General features: G+C 40.0%; 1 protein-coding gene across 2 annotated transcripts in view; it reads right to left on the reverse strand.

Annotated features, from left to right (window-relative positions):
• EXD2 (exonuclease 3'-5' domain containing 2) overlaps window positions 1-22,345 on the reverse strand; it is a 51,478-nt gene that overhangs the window by 23,403 nt on the left and 5,730 nt on the right. The window contains exon 2 of one of the 2 annotated variants that reach the window (XM_032849390.1): window positions 14,812-15,242. The exons of the other annotated variant lie outside the window; for it this stretch is intronic. Coding sequence (XP_032705281.1) covers window positions 14,812-15,192 — 381 coding nt within the window. The 5' untranslated portion in view covers window positions 15,193-15,242. The remainder of the gene's footprint in view (window positions 1-14,811; window positions 15,243-22,345) is intronic. 2 annotated transcript variants of the gene reach the window in all.

Here is a 22,345-nt window from a genome sequence, read left to right on the forward strand (position 1 = left end):
CCCGGAGTCCTAGGGTCCTGGGATGGAGCCCCATGTCGGGCTCTCTGCTCAGCAGGGAGCCTGCTTCCCTTCCTCTCTCTCTCTGCCTGCCTCTCTGCCTACTTGTGATCTCTGTCTGTCAAATAAATAAATAAAATCTTTAAAAAAAAAAAAAAGTCTAAGTGAGGCCCGCCTGGGTGGCTTAGTGGTTGAGTTTGTGCCTTCCACTCAGGTCCTGATCCCAGGGTATTGGGATCCAGCCCCTGCTGAGTGGAAAGCCTGCTTCTCCTTCTCCCTTTCCCCCTTCCCCTGCTTGTGCTCCCTCTCTCTGTCAAAAAGATAAATAAAATATTTAATAAACAAACAAATAAATAAAAGTCTAAGTGAAAAAAGGCTAAAGAGTGCAAAATGACAAACACATACTTTTCATTATCACATGCTACTCATTTACCTTGTTACTGATTCAAAATCCAATTGAAAAGAGGTAGAAAATACAGTACTACAAGTAAGTGGCACCTGCCAATATAATAAATCCTGGTAGCACAAAAGTGCCTTCTCAGCATTTTATGATCACAAATGGTGTTCACGAAGGGGGGGGGGAAAGGTATATTGAGCATAAGCTACGATCCTTCTCTCTTAAAGAGATGAAAATCACTTTATGTATTAATTGATCTAGTTTTAATCGTTTTGAGGTAATAGATAAGTCAGAGGGGGAAAAAGCTGACAATTAAGAAATTATTCCCAGAAAAATGTACATGCAAAGTTCCCATTAACGCAAGATCCTCTAAAGCTAGCCACAGAACCCAAGTTAAACATCCAAGAAATCCCACCCTTCTCATTTTGGGGGAGAAGAAATTTAGGACCTACAGGTGAAGCAGTTTGCCCACACATGGAGGGATAATGACAAAGTTAGGACTAGAACTCAAATTCCCCAATCCAGAAGGGCAGTTCTCAACCAAGATTCATTTGCATCCCCTCCCTTACCCCATGGACATCTGGCAGTGTCTGGAGAAATTTGGGGTTGTCACAAGTTGGGGGATGGGGTGCACAAGTATCTAGCAGGTAGAGGGCAGACTGCTGTCAAACATCCTACAATGTGTGGGACAGCTGCTCACGACAACCAACAGCCTGCCCCAGCTCTCCACAGCAGGGAACGCTGCCCGGGGCACTGTGGTGCTCACACTCACGTGCCAACTGCGCCAGGCCCTGCGCCACACGCCACTGCGGCTATGAAGACATGCAAGTGATGGAACGTGACTGAGGGATTCTAGCCTTATTGGTAGAGTACGATACACACCAGCTCACACCGTCAGAAATGACACAATAAATTCCAAAGGAGTGGTTCAAACAAAGTGTTAACAAGTAATCTGAGGGAGTTAGTTCATTGTTGAGGTGACCAAAACTACAGAGAGGAAACAGTCAAGATCACAGTGCTGCTGTGAGAAACAAAACTCAGAGGGACCTCATCTTTGACTTCTACTTCACAAAGTAAAACCATGGTTTGACTCATGGAAGGTTTAGGGTTTCCCTTCTCAGGTAATGCTTTATCAGTGAGGTGAGGGCTATTTCCAGATCCTCAAATAAAAGCATGCCAGTTTGATTTCTATCATGTCTATTTCTTAGGGTTTAGTCAAGGCCAAAAAAGACCTACAAGAAACTTGACTACTGGTTCCTGTTCTTTTTTTTTTTTTTTTTCCTTTTTAAAGATGTATTTATTTGAGAGACAGAGAGAGAGAGAGCAGGTGGGGGGAAAGGGCAGAGGAAGCAGGAGAGAAAGAAGCAAACTCCACATGTGGAGCCCAACACAGGACTCAATCTCACGACCTGAACCTAAATCAAGAGCCTGATGCCTAACCGACTGAGCCACCCAGGTGTCCCTACTGGTTCCTGTTATATAACAATTCATCTACATGTGGTCAAACTGCCTTTTTATTAGTGAATAACTGCCTCTCTCCATATGCCAGCTCTCTCCAAGAAAAAGCCACACATCTCTACTTCTGATATTCAGCACTGCTAACTGGACATAACACTCACTGCAAATTCCTAAGGCTGGATATCTGTACATCTTTTCAGTCAGGTTCCATTGTCTAAAATACACTAAGTAACTAGGTAGATAAGTTGTTTTTTTAATACTGTTTCTGGATTATGTTTAAGATCTAATGCATCATATAAAGTTTTCCCACTAAGAATTCAAACGTTTAAGATTCCAATAGGTACCCAATTTATACAGAATGTCTAAGTAGAAGAAGAATGTTTTTAGCAGAGTCAATTTGGCTTAAAGAATAAGATATCTAGGGCGCCTGGGTGGCTCAGTGGGTTAAGTCTCTGCCTTTGGTTCAGGTCATGATCTCAGGGTCCTGGGATCGAGTCCCACATCACGCTCTCTGTTCGGCAGGAAGCCTGCTTCCTCCTCTCTCTCTCTGTCTCTCTGCCTATTTGTGATCTCTGTCAAATAAATAAAATCTTAAAAAAAAAAAAAGAATAAGATATCTAACCTAATCTTCATTTCTCATATTTCCCCCTTTTGCTTCCTATGATCTTTTTGCCTTGACATCACTTTCTACTCATGGAAAACAATGGAATTCTTGGTTTACCAAAGCTATGTTTAATAACAACAACAAAAGAAATACACTTAAATTTCATTAACATTATTTAATCCAATGGTCTCTGAATTATTTATTTATTTATTTATTTGGTCTCTGAATTTTTTAAATATTTATTTATTTTAGAAAGAAAGTGCATGCGTGCAAGTGGGGAGGAAGGGCACAGGGAGAGAGAGAATCACAAGCAGACTCCCCACTGAGCATGGAGCCTGACATGGGGCTCCATCTCAGGACCCTGAGATCATGACCTGGGCCAAAATCAAGAGTTGGATGCTTAACTAATTTTTTTTTTTCGATTAGTCAACTCATAAAAAATGCCTGGGACATATAAAACATACATAAATACATTTTTTAAAATATTTTATTTATTTATTTGACAGAGAGAGATCACAAATAGGCAGAGAGGCAGGCAGAGAGAAAGGGGTAAGCAGGCTCCCTACTGAGCAGAAAGCCCGGTGCGGGGCTCGATCCCAGGACCCTGGGATCATGACCTGAGCCGAAGGCAGAGGCTTTAACCCACTGAGCCATCCAGGTGCTCCCTATAAATACATATTTATACGTTATAAACTTGTAGTACTATAATAACATGTTATAGACATTATGAAATATATACAAAAGTAAAAATTTTTAATGAATGATGCCATCAAGAATTTTAGACAAAATTTCTAATGCTTTTTCTGTATTTCAGTGATTCACTTAGAGAGTACTGATTTAGAGAGTCTCCTTTCTGAGGGTCAGTGTATAATCCATATTGGCTTCAGGATGTCCAGAGCGGATAAAACTTTTTCTAGAGCGCACAATTCTTTAAATGACCCCACGATGGCAGCAGAGAGTAAAGAATGATTTGGGACCATCTTCTGGGCTTTGAACAGATTAATAAACATCCTTAGTCCACAGAGTTTATGTATCATTTAAATTTAGACGATGCCTTTGAGACAAGAATGAGTTTGTCCTTTTCAAGTGAAAGAATAAAGGCTTAATGAGGCTGTCAAGTAATAATTAGAGTATGAGGGGGAAAAAACAAAACAGGAAGATGGGAAGAGGACAGGACACAAATTAGAGATGCTGAGAGAAGCCAGAGCATGTAAGTCCTTAAGTATAGATAAGTAATTAAGACATGTTGGTTCTATTCAGAGCAATGGAAGGGTTTTAAGCAGAGGACTGACATGGTCTGATTTCATTTTTAAAAGTTCATTTTGGGGGCGCCTGGGTGGCTCAGTGGGTTAAAGCCTCTGCCTTCGGCTCAGGTCATGATCCCAGGGTCCTGGGATCGAGTCCCGCATCAGGCTCTCTGCTCGGCAGGGAGCCTGCTTCCTTCTCTCTCTCTCTGCCTGTCTCTCTGCCGACTTGTGATCTCTCTCTGTCAAATAAATAAATAAAATCTTAAAAAAAAAAAAAAGTTCATTTTGCTTACTATCTGGAGGTGGGAATATAGGTGTTCAGGGGTCCAAGGTCAGGAGGGTTCTACAAAGGTCCAGATGAGAGTCACTTGAGGTTTGGGCTGGGGGGAAGCAGAGGAGATGCAGAGAGCTAGAGGGAGCCAACATCTTTTTTGGAGGTAGCACTAGATACTATTACTGGAAAGAGGCTGATGATAAGGAGAAGGAAGCAGACCTCCAGTAGGCCTGAAGCCTGGGCCTGCAAAACAATACTCTTCAAAAATGACCTTCACCACTTTATTCAATCTTTGTTGCACTAGTTATTCGCACCTGTTGACAAGGACATCTGTAGCAAGAGACTCTAGAAAAAAATCAGGCAGGAGACAGGGGCCAGAAAGATATTTAACATCTCTATCCCCACCTTCCTAAGAGAAAGGCATGTTTTAGCTTCAAAACATGGCAGAAACCTCATTTTCTATAGGTGATTTATGCACAATTGTACATTGCCACGGGTAACTCAGGAGAGTCTGGAAACCCATACTTCTACCTCTGTCTGGTAGCATGCTGTGTTATTTCCTATTTCTGCAACCACTTCTCTGAATTTCTATATATTTTGCTATTAAGGAATCCCAGCACACCACAACTGTTTGTGTCTGACTTTCTTTTTTCTTTTTTAAGATTTTATTTAGTTATTTGAGAAAGAGAGAGGGAGAGCTAGAGAGAGCGGGACAGTACCAGCAGGGTGGGGGTGCAGAGAGAGAGGGGAAGAAGCAAGCTCCCCGCTGAGCAGGGAGCCCCACTCAGGACTCTATCTCAGGACCCTGGAATCATGACCTGAGCTGCAGGCTGATGTTTAACTGGCCAAGCCACCCATGTGCCCCATGTGTCTGACTTTCAATCCTATCATTTCTGTTGGTTAGCCCTTAGGGGGTTGGATGTTTCCCTGATTTTCATCTTAAAGGTAGAGAAGACCAAGGATAATACAGATTTGGGAAGAAAACTCAAGACTTCTTTTAGGAACATGTTAAGTTTGAGATGACTATTAGACATCGAAGGGAAGATGTCAAGTAGGTAGGTGGATATAAAAGGCTGGAGTTCTAATTTTGAGAGTCATCAGCATATCAATGACATTTAAAGCTATAAAACAGATGAGATCACTTAAGAGAAGAAAACAGAGAGGACATAAATTAGTGGTCCATGGACATATCCACTGATCCACAGACATGTTTAATATTATTATTATTATTTTGGTCTTCACATATTTAAAAATTTGCACCAAAATTTAAAAATTAGTAAAGTTCACATTTTTAAAAAATCTATATTCAAAGTTTTTCTTTAAAGAACTGGACAACCTGGCAACCCTTGGCTTGACCTGTATAACCATTTCCTCATTTCTATAAGGCATGAACTCCTTAGTTCACCATAATGCCTTCTCAGCACTGAAGCCAACTGTCATTTTCCAATTACCACTGATGTATACCACTTTTTTTTTTTAAGATTTTATTTATTCACTTGAGATAATGTGAGTGCATAAATGGGGAGAGGGGCAGAGGGAGAGGCGGACTCCTCTGAGCGCAGAGCCTCCCCCTCACCCCACTTGAGATCATGACCTGAGCCAAAGTCAGACCCTTCAACTAAGCCACCCAGGCACCCCACCACTGTTTTTCTAGTAGAAAGAATTATTTCTAAGGATCCATGTCTCTATTAAAACTAGGAAAATAGGGACGCCTGGGTGGCTCAGTTGGTTAAGCAGCTGCCTTCGGCTCAGGTCATGATGCCAGGGTCCTGGGATCGAGTCCCACATCGGGCTCCTTGCTCGGCAGGGAGCCTGCTTCTCCCTCTGCCTCTGCCTGTGCTCCCATGTGCTCTCTCTCTCTCTAACAAATAAATAAAAATCTTTAATAAAATAAAAAATAAAAAAAAATAAAACTAGGAAAATAAAAGATCATAGAGGTCTTGTATTTAAAGAAAAAAAGGAGGGAGCATATTTCTTTATGAAATTTAAGAGTATCTCTGTATGCTCAAAAATGCAAACAATCACTCCACATCTTCATTTACATTTCCCATCTGGAACTTGTAGGCATATGAGTTTGCAATCCCTGGGCTAGATACAGAAGAGACCAAGTCTGAGCTGCCTCAATATTTAGATGCAAGGTAAAAGGGAAATCAGAAGATGAAAAAGAGGAAAGAACAGAATGATAGGAGGTAGGAGAGTGTGAAGACATGAGAACCAAGAAAAATATCTTACATAGGAACTGTGCAGATGCTTTTTGAGAGCTAGAATAACACGAATCCACATAAGTATCTGCTGGAGTAGAAAACAAGAACGCTGTCAATTTGATCAGTTTCAGTAGGGTGGTCTAGGAGAAGGTCAGATTGAAGTAGTCTGAAGAATTAATGAAGGATAGCAAATTATACCCAAGTGAGTAGAAGAAAAAAAAGAGAGCAGACATCAGTGAAACAGAACACAAACATAAAGAAGATCAACAAAAGTGAGAAGTTGGTTCTCTTGAAAGCCTAACAAAATTGATAAGCCAAAAGGAGTAATCAAGAAAAAGAGAGAAGCACAAATGATGTCAAGAATGAAAAGGGAGGGGCGCCTGGGTGGCTCAGGGGGTTAAAGCCTCTGCCTTTGGCTCAGGTCATGATCCCAGGGTCCTGGGATTGAGCCCCGCATTGGGCTCTCTGCTCAGCGGAGAGCCTGCTTCCTCCTCTCTCTCTACCTGCCTTTCTGCCTACTTGTGATCTCTGTCAAATAAATAAATAAAATCTTTAAAAAAAAAAAAAAATGAAAAGGGAGCCATCCCTACATATCCTTCAGATTGGGGAGAAAAACTGTCTGAAGATATTATAAACAAGTTTATGCCCATAATTTTAAAATCTGAAAGCAGCTTTAGATGAAAAATATAATTTACCAATTATATTGGTAAGACAAGAAGATAGGGCAACTGGCTGGTTCAGTCAGAAGAGCATGCCACTCTTGATCTCGGGGTCAGGAGCTTGAGCCCCAGACTGGGTGTAGAGATCTCTTACTTATAACTAAATAACAACTTACTTATAACTAAATAAACAACTTTTTTTTTAAAGGCATGAAGAAACAGAAAATCTGAATACCTCCAAAACCATTAAAAAAATGATATCCATAATTCAAATACTTACCTAAAAAAACTCCAGATGGCTTCCCCAACAGATTCTAACCAAATATTTAAGAAAACAAGAATGGCGATCTTATACAAACTCTTTCAGAGAATGCAAAAAAGAAAAAAAAAAAAAAAAAGGAAAGCCTTAACCTGTTGTATGAGATCAGCATGACTTTTTTTATCAAAAGGGGACAGTATCATTTCTAGAAAAAATAAATTATAAGCCAATATCACTCATGAACATAGTTTTTTAAAAATCCTCTAAAAAGCATTAGCAAAATGAATTCAGCAATGTATGAAAAGAATAAGACATCATGACCCAGTTGAATTTACTCCAGAAATAAAAAAATCAATGTATTTCACCACCACCACAGAATAAAGGTGAAAAACTACACAGTCATCTGAAGACGCAGAAAAGGGCACCTGGGTAGTTCAGCTGGTTAAGAGTCAGACTCTTGATTTCAGCTCAGGTCATGATCTCTGAGTCATGACATCGAGACCCACATTGGACTCTATACTGAGCAGGTAGCCTGCTTGAGGATTCCCTCTCTCTCCTTTTGCCCCTACCCTTAAAAATTGTTTTAAAAAATAATAAAAAAGGAAATGCAGAAAAAGCCCTTGATAAAATTCAGTAACTATTCATAAATAATAAATAAAAACCTCCTAAAAAACCAAGAATAGAATGTAGTGTATTTAATCTGGTTAAGGGATCTATAAACAAACCTATGGCAGATATCATATTCAATATGAAAATGTTGGAAGCTGCCATTTTGAGATAGGAAATGAGTCAAGGATGCCCACTAACACCACTTCCCCTAAACATTACACTGTGATCCTAGTCATGGTAAAACAGGAGAGGAAACAAAAAGTTTAAGAACTGGAAAGAAATAAAATCATTTCTCAAATGATACAACAGTGTACACAGAAATCCAAAAGACACTACAAGTTTGAATTAATGAGTTTAATAAGGTCCCCTAATAAAAGAGACATACATAAAAATCAACTGCATTTCTTTATACAAGAAACACAAAAAATTTTAAAAAGATTTCATTTACGGGACGCCTGGGTGGCTCAGTTGGTTAAGCAGCTGCCTTCGGCTCAGGTCATAATCCCAGAATCCTGGGATCGAGTCCCACATCGGCCTCCTTACTTGGCGGGGAGCCTGCTTCTCCCTCTGCCTCTGCCTGCCATTCTGTCTGCCTGTGCTCGCTCTCTCTCCCTCTCTCTCTCTGACAAATAAATAAATAAAATCTTTAAAAAAAAAGATTTCATTTACAATAGAATTTTTAAAATCACAGAAAACTATAAATAGATTTTTAGGAGAAATTAAAGTCTAAATAAATATTCTTAGATTAGAAAACTCAGTATTATAAGAAGTTACTCCCCACAAAATGATCTACTGATGTAATACAATTTCAATCAAAATATCAAAAAAAATTTTTTGTAGAAACTGAAAAGCAGAAATAAATAAAATAAATAAGGAAATGTAAAGGACCAAGTCTAAGATATTCTGGAAAAAGAACAAGATGGCAGGAGTCATGATAAAAGAATAGTAACTATGATAGTTTGTGATCATAAGTGCAAGAATAGAAAAACAGACTCCTGGAGAGCCCAGAAACAGATCTTATAATCAGACACTTGTTTTGCGGCAAAGTGGCAGTGCTGAGCAGTGAAGAAAGGTTTATCTTTTCAATTCATGGTGCTAGAACAACTGGATATTCATATGGGGAAAAAATGAAACCTGACTCTACCTCACAGCCTACACACACACACACACACACACACACACACACATGCATATGCACACATACACACAGAAACACATACCAATTTCAGGTGACCCGTAAATCTAAGTGTGCAAGGTTAAAACCACAAATCTCTAAGAAAATAATTTAGGAGAGTATCTTTATGACTATGAGTAGGATAAGACTTCTTCTATGCCATATAGAGCTTCTGATTATCAAAAGATAACATTAAAAGAATGTACAGATGGGGCACCTGGATGGCTCAGTCAGTAGAGCATGCAACTCTTGATCTTGGGGTTGTGAGTTTGAGCCCCATGTTAGGTGTAGAGATTACCTAAAAATAAAATCTTAAAAAAAAATAATGTAAGGTAAATTCACAGAATGGGAGAAAACATTTAAGGTATACATTTAACTCATAAAGGATTCATAGCCAGAATACATAAAAAATGCCTTTAAATCAGTAAGAAAAAAACAATTCAAAGATAAAGGGGCAAGAGACTTGAATAGGCACTCCATGAAAGAAGATATCTATATGATGAATAAAATGTAAAAAGATGCTCAATCAAAAAATAAAATAAAATAAAAACTTTAAAAAATTTTTTAAGTTTTGGGACGCCTGGGTGGCTCAGTTGGTTAAGCAGCTGCCTTCGGCTCAGGTCATGATCCCAGCGTCCTGGGATCGAGTCCCACATCGGGCTCCTTGCTCGGCGGGGAGCCTGCTTCTCTCTCTGCCTCTGCCTGCCTCTCTGTCTGCCTGTGCTCGCTCTCTTTCCCTCTCTCTCTGACAAATAAATAAATAAAATCTTAAAAAAAATAAATAAATAAAAATAAAAAATTTTTTAAGTTTTTATTTATTTATTCATGAGAGAAAGAGAGAAAGAGACACAGAGGCAGAGGGAGAAGCAGGCTCCCCAAGGAGCAAGGAACCTGATATGGGGCTTGATCCTAGGACCTGGGATCATGACCTGAGCCAAAGGCAGATGCCTAACCATCTGAGCCACCCAGGTGCCCCAATAAATAAAAACTTTTTAGCACAGCGAAGGAAACAATCAACAAAACTAAAAAACAATCTACTGAAGGGAGAAGATATTTGTAAATGATATATCTGCTAAAGGGTTAGTATGCAAAACATATAAAGAATTTATAAAACTCAATGCCATAAAAATGAGTAATCCAATTAAAAAATGGGCAGAAGACATGAATAGATGTTTTTCCAAAGAAGACATCCAGATGGCCAACTGACACATGAAAGGATGATCAACATCACTCATCATCAGGGAAATGTAAATCAAAACTACAATGAGATACCACCTTAAACCTGTCAGAATGGCTAAAATCAACAACACCAGAAACAAAAGGTATTGGTGAGGGGGTGGAGAAGGGGGAACCTTCTTGCACTGTGGATGGGAATGCAAACTGGTGCAGCCACTCTGGAAAACAGTATTGATGTCCCTCAAAAAGTTAAAAATAGGGGGCGCCTGGGTGACTCAGTGGGTTAAGCCTCTGCCTTTGCCTCAGGTCATGATCCCAGGCTCCTGGGATCGAGCCCCACATCAGGATCCCTGCAGGGAGCCTGCTTTCCCTCTCTGCCTGCCTCACTGCCTGCCTCTCTGCCTACTTGAGATCTGTCAAATAAACAAACAACAAAAAAAGTTAAAAATAGAACTACCCTATAATCCAGCAATTATAGTACTCAAAGAATACAAAAATACTAATCCAAAGGGATACATGCACCCCAATGTTTAAGCAGCATTATCTACAATAGCCAAATTATGGAAACAGGCCAAGGGTCCACTGACTGATGAATGGATAAACACAGATGTGGTATATATATATATATATATATATATATACACACACACACACACACACACACACACACACACACAAAGGAATATTACTCAGCCATAAGAAAGAATTAAGTCTTGCCATTTGCAACATTTATGGAGCTAAGCAAAATTAGTCACAGAAAGACAATTACCATATAATTTCACTCATATGTGGAATTTAAGAAACAACACAAAGGGGGAAAAAAAAAAAGAGAGGCAAACCAAGAAACAGACTCTCACCTATACAGAATCAGATAGTTACTGGGCGGGGAGGTGGGTTGGGGACAGGTTAAATAGGTTATAGGGATTAACAAGTGCACTTGTGATAAGCACCAGGTGTTGTATGGAAGTGTTAACGCATTATACTCCTAAAACGAATATTATACTGTATGTTAACTAACTGGAATTTAAATAAAAACTCCAAAAATTTTTTTTAAAAAAGAAAGAAAATGCAAGATGGTGCAATTAAATAAATATATTGGATTTTTAAAAAAAATTTTTTTTAAAGATTTTATTTATTTATTTGCCAGACAGAGATCACAAGTAGGCAGAGAGGCAGGTGCGGGGGGGGGGGGGGGGGGGGGGGGGGGTCGCAGGCCCCCTGCTGAGCAGAGAGCCGGATGTGGGGCTGGATCCCAGGACCCTGGGATTATGACCTGAGCCCAAGGCAGAGGCTTTAACCTGCTGAGCCACTCAGGTGCCCCTAAAAAATCTTTTTAAAAAGATGCTTACCTCACTAGTAATCAGGAATGTGAAAATTATAAACCACAATGAAATATTACTACACACCCATGGACATGGTTAATATTTTAAAATCTGACAGTACTAAAAAATAAATAAAAATTAAAAATAAAAATAAATCTGACAGTACCAAATGTTGATAAGATATATGACAAAGACAACTTTCATATAGTCTTGGGAGGTTAAATCAGTAGAACTACTACCTTTTTTTTTTTAAGATTTTATTTATTTATTTGACAGAGAGCGAGAGAGGGAACACAAGCAGGAGTAGTGGGAGAGGGAGAAGTAGGCTTCCCGCTGAGCAGGGAGCCCAATGCAAGGCTCGATCCAAAGATGTGACCTGAGCCAAAGGCAGACGCTTAATGACCGAGCCACCCAGGCGCCCCTGTAGAAGCATTTCTGAAAACAACTGCAACAATGGTTACACTTATATAATACTGATTGGAGGATACATTAGTGAAAACCACTTTGGCAAACAGCTTGGCATTATCCATATAGGTAAAACATGATACACAATTCTACAATCCAGGACTCCACTCATAGATACATATGCCCAATAGAAATGAGTGCATATGTTCACTGCGACATTCTTTGTAAGTGCTCCAAATCACAAACAACCCAAATATCCATCAATATTAGAATAGATGAGTAAATCATGGCATTTTTATACAACAGATTACTATATGGCATAGAACCACAGTCACACACATCATAGGCAAATCTCACAAACATAATGTTGAGCAAAAGAAGACGGACACAAAAGAAGACATACTTGACTGTTTCATATATATTAAATTTAAAAACCAGGCACATCCAAATTAGAGTGCTTAGGGATGCGTGCTTGAGTAATAAAAGCGTAACAAAAAACAAGAATGTGAACACTATGAAATCAGAATAATGACAACCCTTGGAGGATAATGATTACAAGGGGTCATAAGGGGATCTCCTGGGGTACTAGCAATCTTCTATTTCCTGACCTAGTTTCTAGTTACACAGCTGTTCTCCTCAGATAAATCATTTAGCTATTTTTGTTTCAGGCATTTTTCTTGATATGTTTTATTTCACAAAAAAAGGTTAAGAAAAAAAGACTTAAGGGGCAAGTTAAACAGATGAGACAAAACTAAATAAAGCAAAAAGGGGACTACAAAAGAGACCTAAAGAAATTGTGCAGAATGAATCCAGAGGGATGACAATTATGTTAACTATAAAAGAGAGAGGTGCCTGGCTGGCTCAGTGGGTTAAGCGTCTGCCTTCCACTCGGGTCGAGATCCCAGGGTCGTAGGATCGAGCCCCGCATCAGGCTCCCTGCTCAGCACAGAGTCTGCCTGGGATTCTCTCTCTCCCTCTGCTCCTTCCCCATTTCTAAAAAAGAAGAAAGAAAGAAAAAAGAAAAGGAAGACCAAGGAATGAACGACTCTTCCTAAAGCTTTTCTGTGGCCGCAATCGGAAAAGCAATCACAGCTGAGGGAGATGTGGCCTCCAGCAGGAGCTCGGTACTTACCCAAAGCCAAAAGGAAGCAGGTTTAGGCTTACTTGCCACTTTCACTTATCCCTGCCTCTGCCACAGTCATGAAACAACTGCTGTCGATAACTGTTCCGCTCAGACTAACCTGCTGCTGCACGATGCTTCCGTTTAGTTAGCAAATCAAGGTGTCGGGCAAGAGTGAATTTTCCGCATCTACTAAAGCTCACTGTTCAGCAATGGTTTCGTCTGTTATTGTTGGTGTAAATATTTCTAAAATGATATAGTTTCTTATATAGAATACACCAAAAGTATCCAATCCTTCCCTGGTTGCCCAAGGTCATTGGTAGAAACCACTACTATTAGTGCTGATACAACGAAATACCCTCCAGTAGCCAAGGTATAAGGTCTTGTGTGACCACGAAGCCTTGCCCACGCTGCCACGTGTCCCCCTGGTCATCACTGCACTGGCGCCTGCTAGGCCTCCCACCATGCTCTGACCTGATTTTGTGGCAACTCTTCTGCTTAGAGCCTCTGCTGATTCCATGTCCTGGCTCTAGGCCATATCCTAGATATCCCAGAGAAATACAGCAGAGAATCTTGGCAAGGCATTCTACTGAATTAGTCAGAAATGATAACTATGATTTATTTATACTTTTATAATATCTTCTGTTTCAAGGAGATTAAAACTCACTCTGCGAATAAGAACAACAGAGGGACAGATGCCTTGTACGATCCTCATCCCAACTATGTCACAACTCTCCCAAAGGAAGAGCTACTAGAAAAATTAACCAGATGTGGGGTGCCTGGGTGGCTCAGTCAACTAAGTGCCCAACTCTCGATTTCAGCTCAGGTCATGATCTCAGGGTTGTGAGATCAAGCCCCACGTGCACTTGGCATGAGTCTGCTTGGGATCTACTTCTCCCTCGCTCTCTGCCCCTCCCCCCACTCCCACGCTCTCTAAATAAATAAATAAAATCTAGAAAGAAAGAAAAAAAGATGGGGCGTCTGGGTGGCTCAGTGGGTTAAAGTCTCTGCCTTCGGCTCGGGTCATGGTCCTGGGGTCCTGGGATCGAGCCCCGTGTCGGGCTCTCTGCTCGGCAGGGAGCCTGCTTCCCTTCCTCTATCTCTGCCTGCCTCTCTGCCTACTTGTGATCTCTGTCAAATACATAAGTAAAATCTTAAAAAAAAAAAAAAGAAAGAAAGAAAGAAAGGGAAAGAAAGAAAGATCGATTAACCAGATGGTTAAGAAAGCTCAGGGCTCAAGTGGTTACTTTTATGCCTCCTTTCCTAGCTATAAAGTAAAGGTAACAATAGTATTTTTCTACATAGGATTACTGCGTTAATTAAAGAAGACATGCAAACAAAACAGCAAAGTACCTGGCTGAGAGTAAACAGTACTTCAAATTTTAACTGTTATCTCTTTAAATGCTACTTTGTGTAATAATTCCTCTTTAAGTAGATAGACTTTCTTAACTATCTTCTCCATGGCATCCTTACGAAAATACTATTAAAAATATTAATAGTAGCTAATATTTAATAAGCACTGACTACATGTGAAAATCATGCTGAACCCCTCATTAGGCTTGTCAATATGAATCCTTTGAAAAGCCCGGGGAGGGAGATACCATTACTTCCCTATTGGACAAAAGTTTACTAAAACTCTGAGAGCTTAAGAAGCTTGTCCAAGTTCAAAGAACGGTAAGTGTTCAAAATGGTGCTCGTGCGGATTTGTCTCACTCTAGAACCCATGACTATGAGCACTCCTCTATCCTAAGAAGAGAAGGAGCTTCTCCTGCTAAATTCTACTTGTGAGCTAGCTGAGAACAAGCTAATTCTCCTTTAATCTTATCTCGACGTGACAATTCAAGTTACCTAGTTAGAAAAGCAGAAAAGATTTATTTACATGTTTTGTTTTTGCTGTTTAACTTACCCACTCACAGTCAATTCCAAGCACTGGACAATCTTGTAACTCACTCCTAAGCAAGGGCTCAATTTGATCCCACTCCTCCTCCTGGGACACGGTGACCACCTTTGCTCCGAGGATCCTTTCCTCCCACCAGGCTCGGGGGGCACTGGAACGCCGCTGGTCCTCTTCCGGGGAGGGTGACTCCCCCCTGCTGGGTGCTTGCTGCGGCTGCTGATGCTGCTGCTGCCGCCGCCCAGTGTGGGTGTCGAGGCTCTGGGTGTGGAGGCTCTGGGTGTCGAGGCTTGCTTTACTCCTCCGCCTCCGGATGCCTTTCCACAGGACAAACCCGCCCACGGCCACACCGACGAGGGTGGTCACTGTCAAAGCCATTAAGTATCTAGACATCTTCAACTCTTTTTTTGCTGTTTAGGAAAGCATATCACTAATCCCACAATCTGCAAAACAAGTGGCAACAATATATTTACATACAGGCTTTAAACCCAGATGGAAACATGTTTTCCCCTAAAAAGTGTTCTACTTATAATCTATGTGTCCACAAACTAACGCAAAATGCTACAAATTTCCATGTGGAGTGATATTCATTTTTCTCACTTTTGTACATTCTGTACTCCATCTATCATTATCTTCATTCCCACTGGAGAAAACCCCCCTGGCCCTCTACCAGCTGCCCAGCACTCACTTAATCCTGTGACAAAAGGGCGTCTGAACATAGACGTACTTGTACAGAATTTGAAAAACCATGGGCGCCTGGGTGGCCCAGCCAGTTAAGTGGCTGTCTTTGGCTCAGGTCATGATTCCAGGGCCCTGGGATCAAGTCCCACATCGAACTCCTTGCTCAGCAGGGAGCCTGCTTCTCCCTCTCCCTCTGCCTGCCGCTCTTCCTGCTTGTGCTCTAATAAAAAAAATTAAACCTTAAAAAAAAATCAAATTAATTATAATCCTACTACCCTTAGGTGGTCACTGCGATCAATTTGATGTTCTAGTATTTCATACAATTAAAAAAATTAAGAATGGCAGATGGCTTTAGTCAGGGGAACCCCACACAATAATCTCTCTTCCATTTTTCTTATCACACATTGGTTTCTCCATCTATCTTTTGTTTTCCTATTTTTGATGGAGAAATGGATATATAGTATTATTTCTGTACTACTTAAATAACAGCAGAAAATATGTAACAATAAAGGGTAAGCAGCCCTTGCCTCAGTCACGGAGAGCAATCATGGGACAGACACCATTCAGCACAAAGTGATTGATCCTTTTTGGGAAGCAGGCCCAGTATGATCTAGATAGCTCCATTATTCAAGAGAAGTCAGATATCTAAATTTTATGCGAAATGTCACTATTTTTAAGTGTCAGCAACAAATTTACAGTTTTTAAAACACTGTACCAGCCAAACAAAAACACTCTGGGCTCTGTGCCACCCATCTGTGGGCTCTGGCCTAAAATCTCTAATGCCCAAAGACACAGCGATCTGCTAGACCCTGCCTACGCTTATCTACGGCTGAGAGTTTCCCATTGAATGTATACTATTTTTATCATTTTTCAAAGCTTCAGTAACAACTGTTTTTTAAAATAATTCAGTATTTACAACAACCCTGGGCTATGGTCATACCTACAGAGATATTTGGCATTGGAGATGAAAAATGAAATCACAACAATTATTACACTGCTAATGAAAACCAAAAAACGGCTGTGTTGTTTTAAAAAGATTTACTTTATTGCAGAAACTGTGCTAAGTATTCATGTGTACTTTCTCCAGTACTTTTATTGAAGGCTTAATGAGATTAAAACATTTGCACAAACTTCTAGTTAAAATACTGAGAAGACTTTAAAAAAAAAGAAATAAAAACCCTTCCTTTCCCCCTGGAAACAATACAAAATGCTGGAGAAAACATTTATCTTTTTAATATATATTAAATAATACATATTATTTATTATATATAAATATATATTTATTACATATATATACACACATATATATATATATAAAATACAGAGTTAAACTCAAAAAGAAGAAAGGGAAATCATCAGGTACCAGAAATGGAAGTGGGTGGGAGATACAGATGTGCAGAGACCAGATCTCATACCAGCCCATGACCAGAAGTCTAGGCCAGAAGCCCAGGGCACAGCTGAGACCCAGGAGAGTGCTACCTTGTCCATGAACAGGAACTGAAAGCGCTCACCCACCACCGTCCAGGCAAGCCACCTGCCCAAGGCTGGGAGTATGAACAGAGCTCCTCATGGGAAGGCAGATGCTCAAGCCTGTACTGTGAAGTAGTCCAGGGCCAAAGTTCACATTAACCTCACGAAAGAAAACCCTAAGCCAAGAAACTAAAACTAAAATGGTTAGAATTGGTGCATTCTGTTGGAGTGTGTGTTTGTGTGTGTGTTTTTAACACACAGGAAACACAAAGGACCTCCACAGAACATCAGTCCCTAGAAGAGCAATTATAAATGAATAATAAGAAAAAAAAATTTTTAATTTTTTAAAAACCAATTAAAAAAACAGTTCACAGAAGAACCAAACAAAAATACCCATTACCTGAGATCTGAAAGGAACGTTAAAATAATAACACTCAAGGGGTGCCTGGGTGGCTCAGTGGGTTAAGCCTCTGCCTTCGGCTCAGGTGGTGATCCCAGGGTCTTGGGATTGAGCCCCGCATGGCATCGGGCCTCTGCTCAGCAGACAGCCTGCTTAATCCTCTCTCCTCTCTCTCTGCCTGCCTCTCTGCCTATTTGTGATCTCTGTCAAATAAATAAATAAAATCTTAAAAAAAAAACAAATAAATAACACTCAGGGAAATTAAGGAAAATAATCTAATACATCAACAGGAAACAACAAAAAAATAGAAATTCTAGATAATTGTTAAAATTTTTTAAAAGTCCAGTAATCAATAGACAGGTTAAATAGATCAGACAGTGAGATGAGAGTGTTGGGAAATTGAGGCTAAATCTGAGAAACTCACTCAGAATGTAGCACAGAAAGATATAGAAAACAGCAGAGACATGAAGGCTAGATTGAGAAACTCAACATCCATGTAATGAACAGTGGGAAGATGGAGGTCATCAGATTTAGTACAATTCTCTGAGTCCCAAGCTGGATAAAATTAAATCTATCCACGAAAAGACTTACTTAAGAATGTTCGTAACAGCTTTATTCATAAGACTAAAGATACATGCATGAATCTTAAATAACATTAGGCTGAGTGAAAGAAGCCAGATACAAAAGAGATACTGTATGGTTCTATTTACATAAAGTTCTAGAACAACTAAAATTAATCTATAGTAGAAAAAGATTTGATCAGTAGCTGCCTTGGGGTGGGGGGAGGGTGGTTACAGGGAAGATAGATTTAAGCTGAGCACTGAGTATCAAAAAAAGAGCCGGTCATGAAAATCTAGGGAAGAGCATTTCAGGCAAGAGGGAACTTTCTAGAATTGCATGTAATATCCCAAGTTTTGATGGAAGCTTGGCTTACAGGTATGCACATTTGTCAAAACTCAGCAATATTAAAAAAAAAATCAGCAATATTTCTGATGTTTACCCATTGGCCTAATGAATAACTGTTGGTTCATTCACTGTCTTTCCTACTAGATTGTAAACTCCATGAAAACAGGGACCTTACCTGTCTCCTTCAACACAACATATATCCCCAGTAACTATCACAGAGCTCATAACAATAAATACTCATCGAATGAATAAAACTCAATCCAAGATGTTACATTTTATGATAAATGTCTCTATTTTAACCATCCAATTATAAAAATCTGTTTATTCCAATGAAAAAAGTATTCTTCCCCTTACTGAGCCCTGATGCTAATAAGAAAAAAAAAAAAAACAATATGGTTCAATGCTGGGCCAGAAATGAGAAAAATCAAATTTTGCATTACAAACTGAAAGTCTATGTCCCTCTAAAATTCATACGTTGAAATCCTCTCCCCCAATGTGATGGTGTTAGGAGGGGGAGCCTCTGGAAGGTGATTAGGGTGAGGTCATGAGGGTGGAGCCCCCATGATGGGATTCATGCCCTTATAAAAGCTTGCCTCTCTCTGATCTCTGCCATGTGAGGCTACAATGAGAAGTCAGAGGTCTGCCTTTTGAAAGAGGGCCCTCACCAGGCCCTAACCAGGCTGGCATCCTGGACTTCCTGCCTCCAGATTGACAGAAATCCATCTCTGTTTTTTATGATTCACCCAGTCTGTGGCATTCTACTTTAGCAGCCCAAACAAATTAAGATACCTCTCTAAGGGCTTGCTCTGGGATCCAAAGCTTTCAATGCTTCACCACTTTCCATGACTAAAAACAATCTGCCATTTTAATTTTTTTTTTTTTTTTGTACATAGTAGGGATGCCTCGGTGGCTCAGTCAGTTAAGTGGCTGCCCTTGGCTCAGGTCATGACCCCAGGGCCCTAGAATCAAGCCCTGCATCAGGCTCCTTGATCAGCCCAGGGAGTCAGCTTCTTCTCCCTGTCCCTCTGCTGCTCCTTTTGCTTACGTGCTCTCTCTAATGAATAAATAAAATCTTTTTATAAAATAAAATTGTACCAGTAATTGAACATCAAACTGAAAATAGTGATTACCTAATGGTAGTAGGATTATAATTTTGACTTTTCAAATTCTATCCAAGTATGTGTATCTCTTGATAATTAGAAAAGCACTTTTTAAATTGATGTTTTTTACTGATATGCAATATAAATATCCCACTTAAGACATGATTATATTCCTGAAATAAATCAAATTTTTTAAAAGGATTTTATTTTTATTATTTATTTGACAGAAATAGAGAGAGGGAGATCACAAGTAGGCAGAGAAGCAGGTAGAGAGAGAAGGGAAAACAGGCTCCCCAACGAGCAGAGAGCCTGATATGGGGCTCGATCCCAGGACCCTGAAATCATGACCTGAGTTGAAGGCAAAGGCCCAACCCATTGAGCCACCAAGTAAACAAGTATGTTCAGCTGTTCAGGGAGCAGCCTAAGGTAGAGGATAAGGACAAGGGCCCTAGTGTCAAACACCCTGGGTTCAAATCCAGCCTCTGCCTCTTGCTAGCAATGTAACTTGGGCAATTCACTGAACTTCTCCAAGTCTCTGTTTCCTCATTGGTAAAATGGGAAAGATAGACCCCGTAGACTCCTGTGAGTCTTAAAAAGTAATGTGATCAATACACTTGACTTAGCATACCGACTAGCACATTAGGGTTCCGTAAATGTCAGCTCTTACTGCTACTGGGCACTATAAACCACAGAACTCCTAATTAAAGCAAAACAAAGAATCACAGAGTGAAAATGCAGGACCCAAATTCAGCTCCTGCACAAGTTAAGAATCCTTGCTGTGTAATCCTGACAGAGAATGACTTGGTCTCTAATACTTTTAGGAACAGAGTTCATTACTTTAAGAGGCAGTTTTTGTTGAAAAGTCCTTGCATTCTGCAAAAGTTCCCTACTTAGAAATCGCTCTCAAAGAAAAGAAGGAGAAAGAAAGAACGAAAGAAAAGAAAAGAAAAGAGAAGAAAAGAAAAGAAAAGAAAACAAAGGAAAGAAGGAAATTGCTCTCTTTTTAGGTGTTGTTTGTTTGTTTTGGAGAGAGAAAATTTTAAGCAGGCTCCACACCCAGCATGGAGGTGGACATGGGGCTCAATCTCACAATCCCAAGATCATGATAAGCGGATATCAAAAAGAGTTAGGCACTTAACTGATTGGGCCACCCAGAAATTGCTCTCTTTGATGTCTTTGATGATCAGTCTGGCCCCTGAAATGACAACGTTTCCTCCTTCCTGAGAGCCTGTGAGATACGTAAAGATAACTTTTATGGCTTCCCTTAGAACATTCTTCTTAATCCAAGCAGCCTTCCTATGACCTAGGAGGGTCACCATTGTGGCCAGGTCCTTCTAAATACCTCTAATTTTGTCAATGTATCTCTTAAAATGTGGCACTCAGGTCAGTATTCAGTACTTGACATAGGGTCCGATTGGTGTAGACGACACTGCTACTACTTCTTCCTAATATCTGGACGCTAGATTTTATTAATGCAGCATGAAATGACTTGTTTTTGAGTAGAAAAGAAACCCAGTGGTGGATCATATAAAGCTTGTGGTCAATTGAAATTCACTAATACCAAATCGAGTCCCCCATTTAATATACTTATAATGTATATTTTGCACTTACGTCCAAAGCTTTACATTTCTTTCTTTTAAATTTCTTGTTTGTTTCAGCCAAATGTTTCATCCTTTGAGACCAATCTGCATCTTGATTGTGCATTCCCTCTCAACTTAGAAATCATTTTGCAGAGATAAGGGAATTTTTGTTTTCAAAGAAAATTACATCTTCTCACATGTGTTTTAATTCATATTTTACATTTATTTTTGCATCTCATACTATCTCCATATTTCATAACATTAAAATAAGGTGACATTAAAGTAGAAAATGCTTAAAAAACAAAATATTATTGATTTGCTTCCACTGAGAAGGGCTCCCTCAGATATGGAATTCCCAGGCATATGGTAAGGTCCTGACATACTCTTTGTCACCTGTGGCCCATGTAAAAGAAAGGCCTCACAGGGAACCAGAAGGAGCAAGCAGGGTACCTCCACATGAGGGAATGTTTGGCAATATTCAAAACACGTATTAATTCATTCTTACATGGAGAAGTTTTGTGTGGGTATTTTTCCAGCCAAAGGGTTCATTCAGCAAACATGTACGTAGCACTTTCAATAAGCCAGCCACTGTGTCAGACTCCAGGTAAAGGGTTAAAAGGCACAATCTGCTCTCAAAAATTCGGGATTCAGGAAAGGAGAAACACCTGTAGTGAACAGGTTGCAGGGCAGGGAGAGAACACTGCAGGAGCCCAGGTTTGGCAAAGAGGAAGGGACCCGGGTATTGCTAACAGGAACGCTCCAGGACAGAGTGTGGGGGAGGCTGATGCTGGGGTCAAAAACTGAGAGCGAGACATTCAGGTGTGCAGGCAGCTAGGAGAAGGGCACACCAGGCCAGACGGAACAGCACATATAAGATACAAAAGGTAGGAAACACCACAGTATAGGTGAGAAAGTTCAAGCAAATGTAATGTGTACTGTAAGTGTAAAATATAGAACTTTGCAGACTTACTATGAAAAAATGTGAAAGTATCTTATTGATCATTTCCATATTGATTTTTAAGGTGGACTTTTTAAATTTTAGTAACATATACAAAACACAAAATCTACCATTTTAACCATTTTTAATCGTATGATTCAGTCAAGCAGACACCCCACTGAGTGCAGAGCCTGAGATGGGGCTCGATCTCACAACCCTGAGATCACGACCTGAGCCAAAATCAAGAGTTGGACACTTAACCGACTGAGCCACCCACATTACCCCTCTTTAGATTTTTAATGTGGCTACTAGAAATCTGTATTTATGGGGCTCACATTATATTTCTATTGGACACTGCTGAGCTAGAGCATAGTGGGCATAGAATAGAGACAGATGGTGCTGGAATCAGCAGATCTAGAGCAAGGTATGAGGGTCCTAATGGACAGCCAATAAGACTTATAAGGGAAGTGTC

The sequence above is a fragment of the Lontra canadensis genome, unplaced genomic scaffold (genome assembly GCF_010015895.1).
Source record: "Lontra canadensis isolate GAN:19392208 unplaced genomic scaffold, GSC_riverotter_1.0 scaffold227, whole genome shotgun sequence".
Taxonomy (NCBI): Eukaryota; Metazoa; Chordata; class Mammalia; order Carnivora; family Mustelidae; genus Lontra; species Lontra canadensis.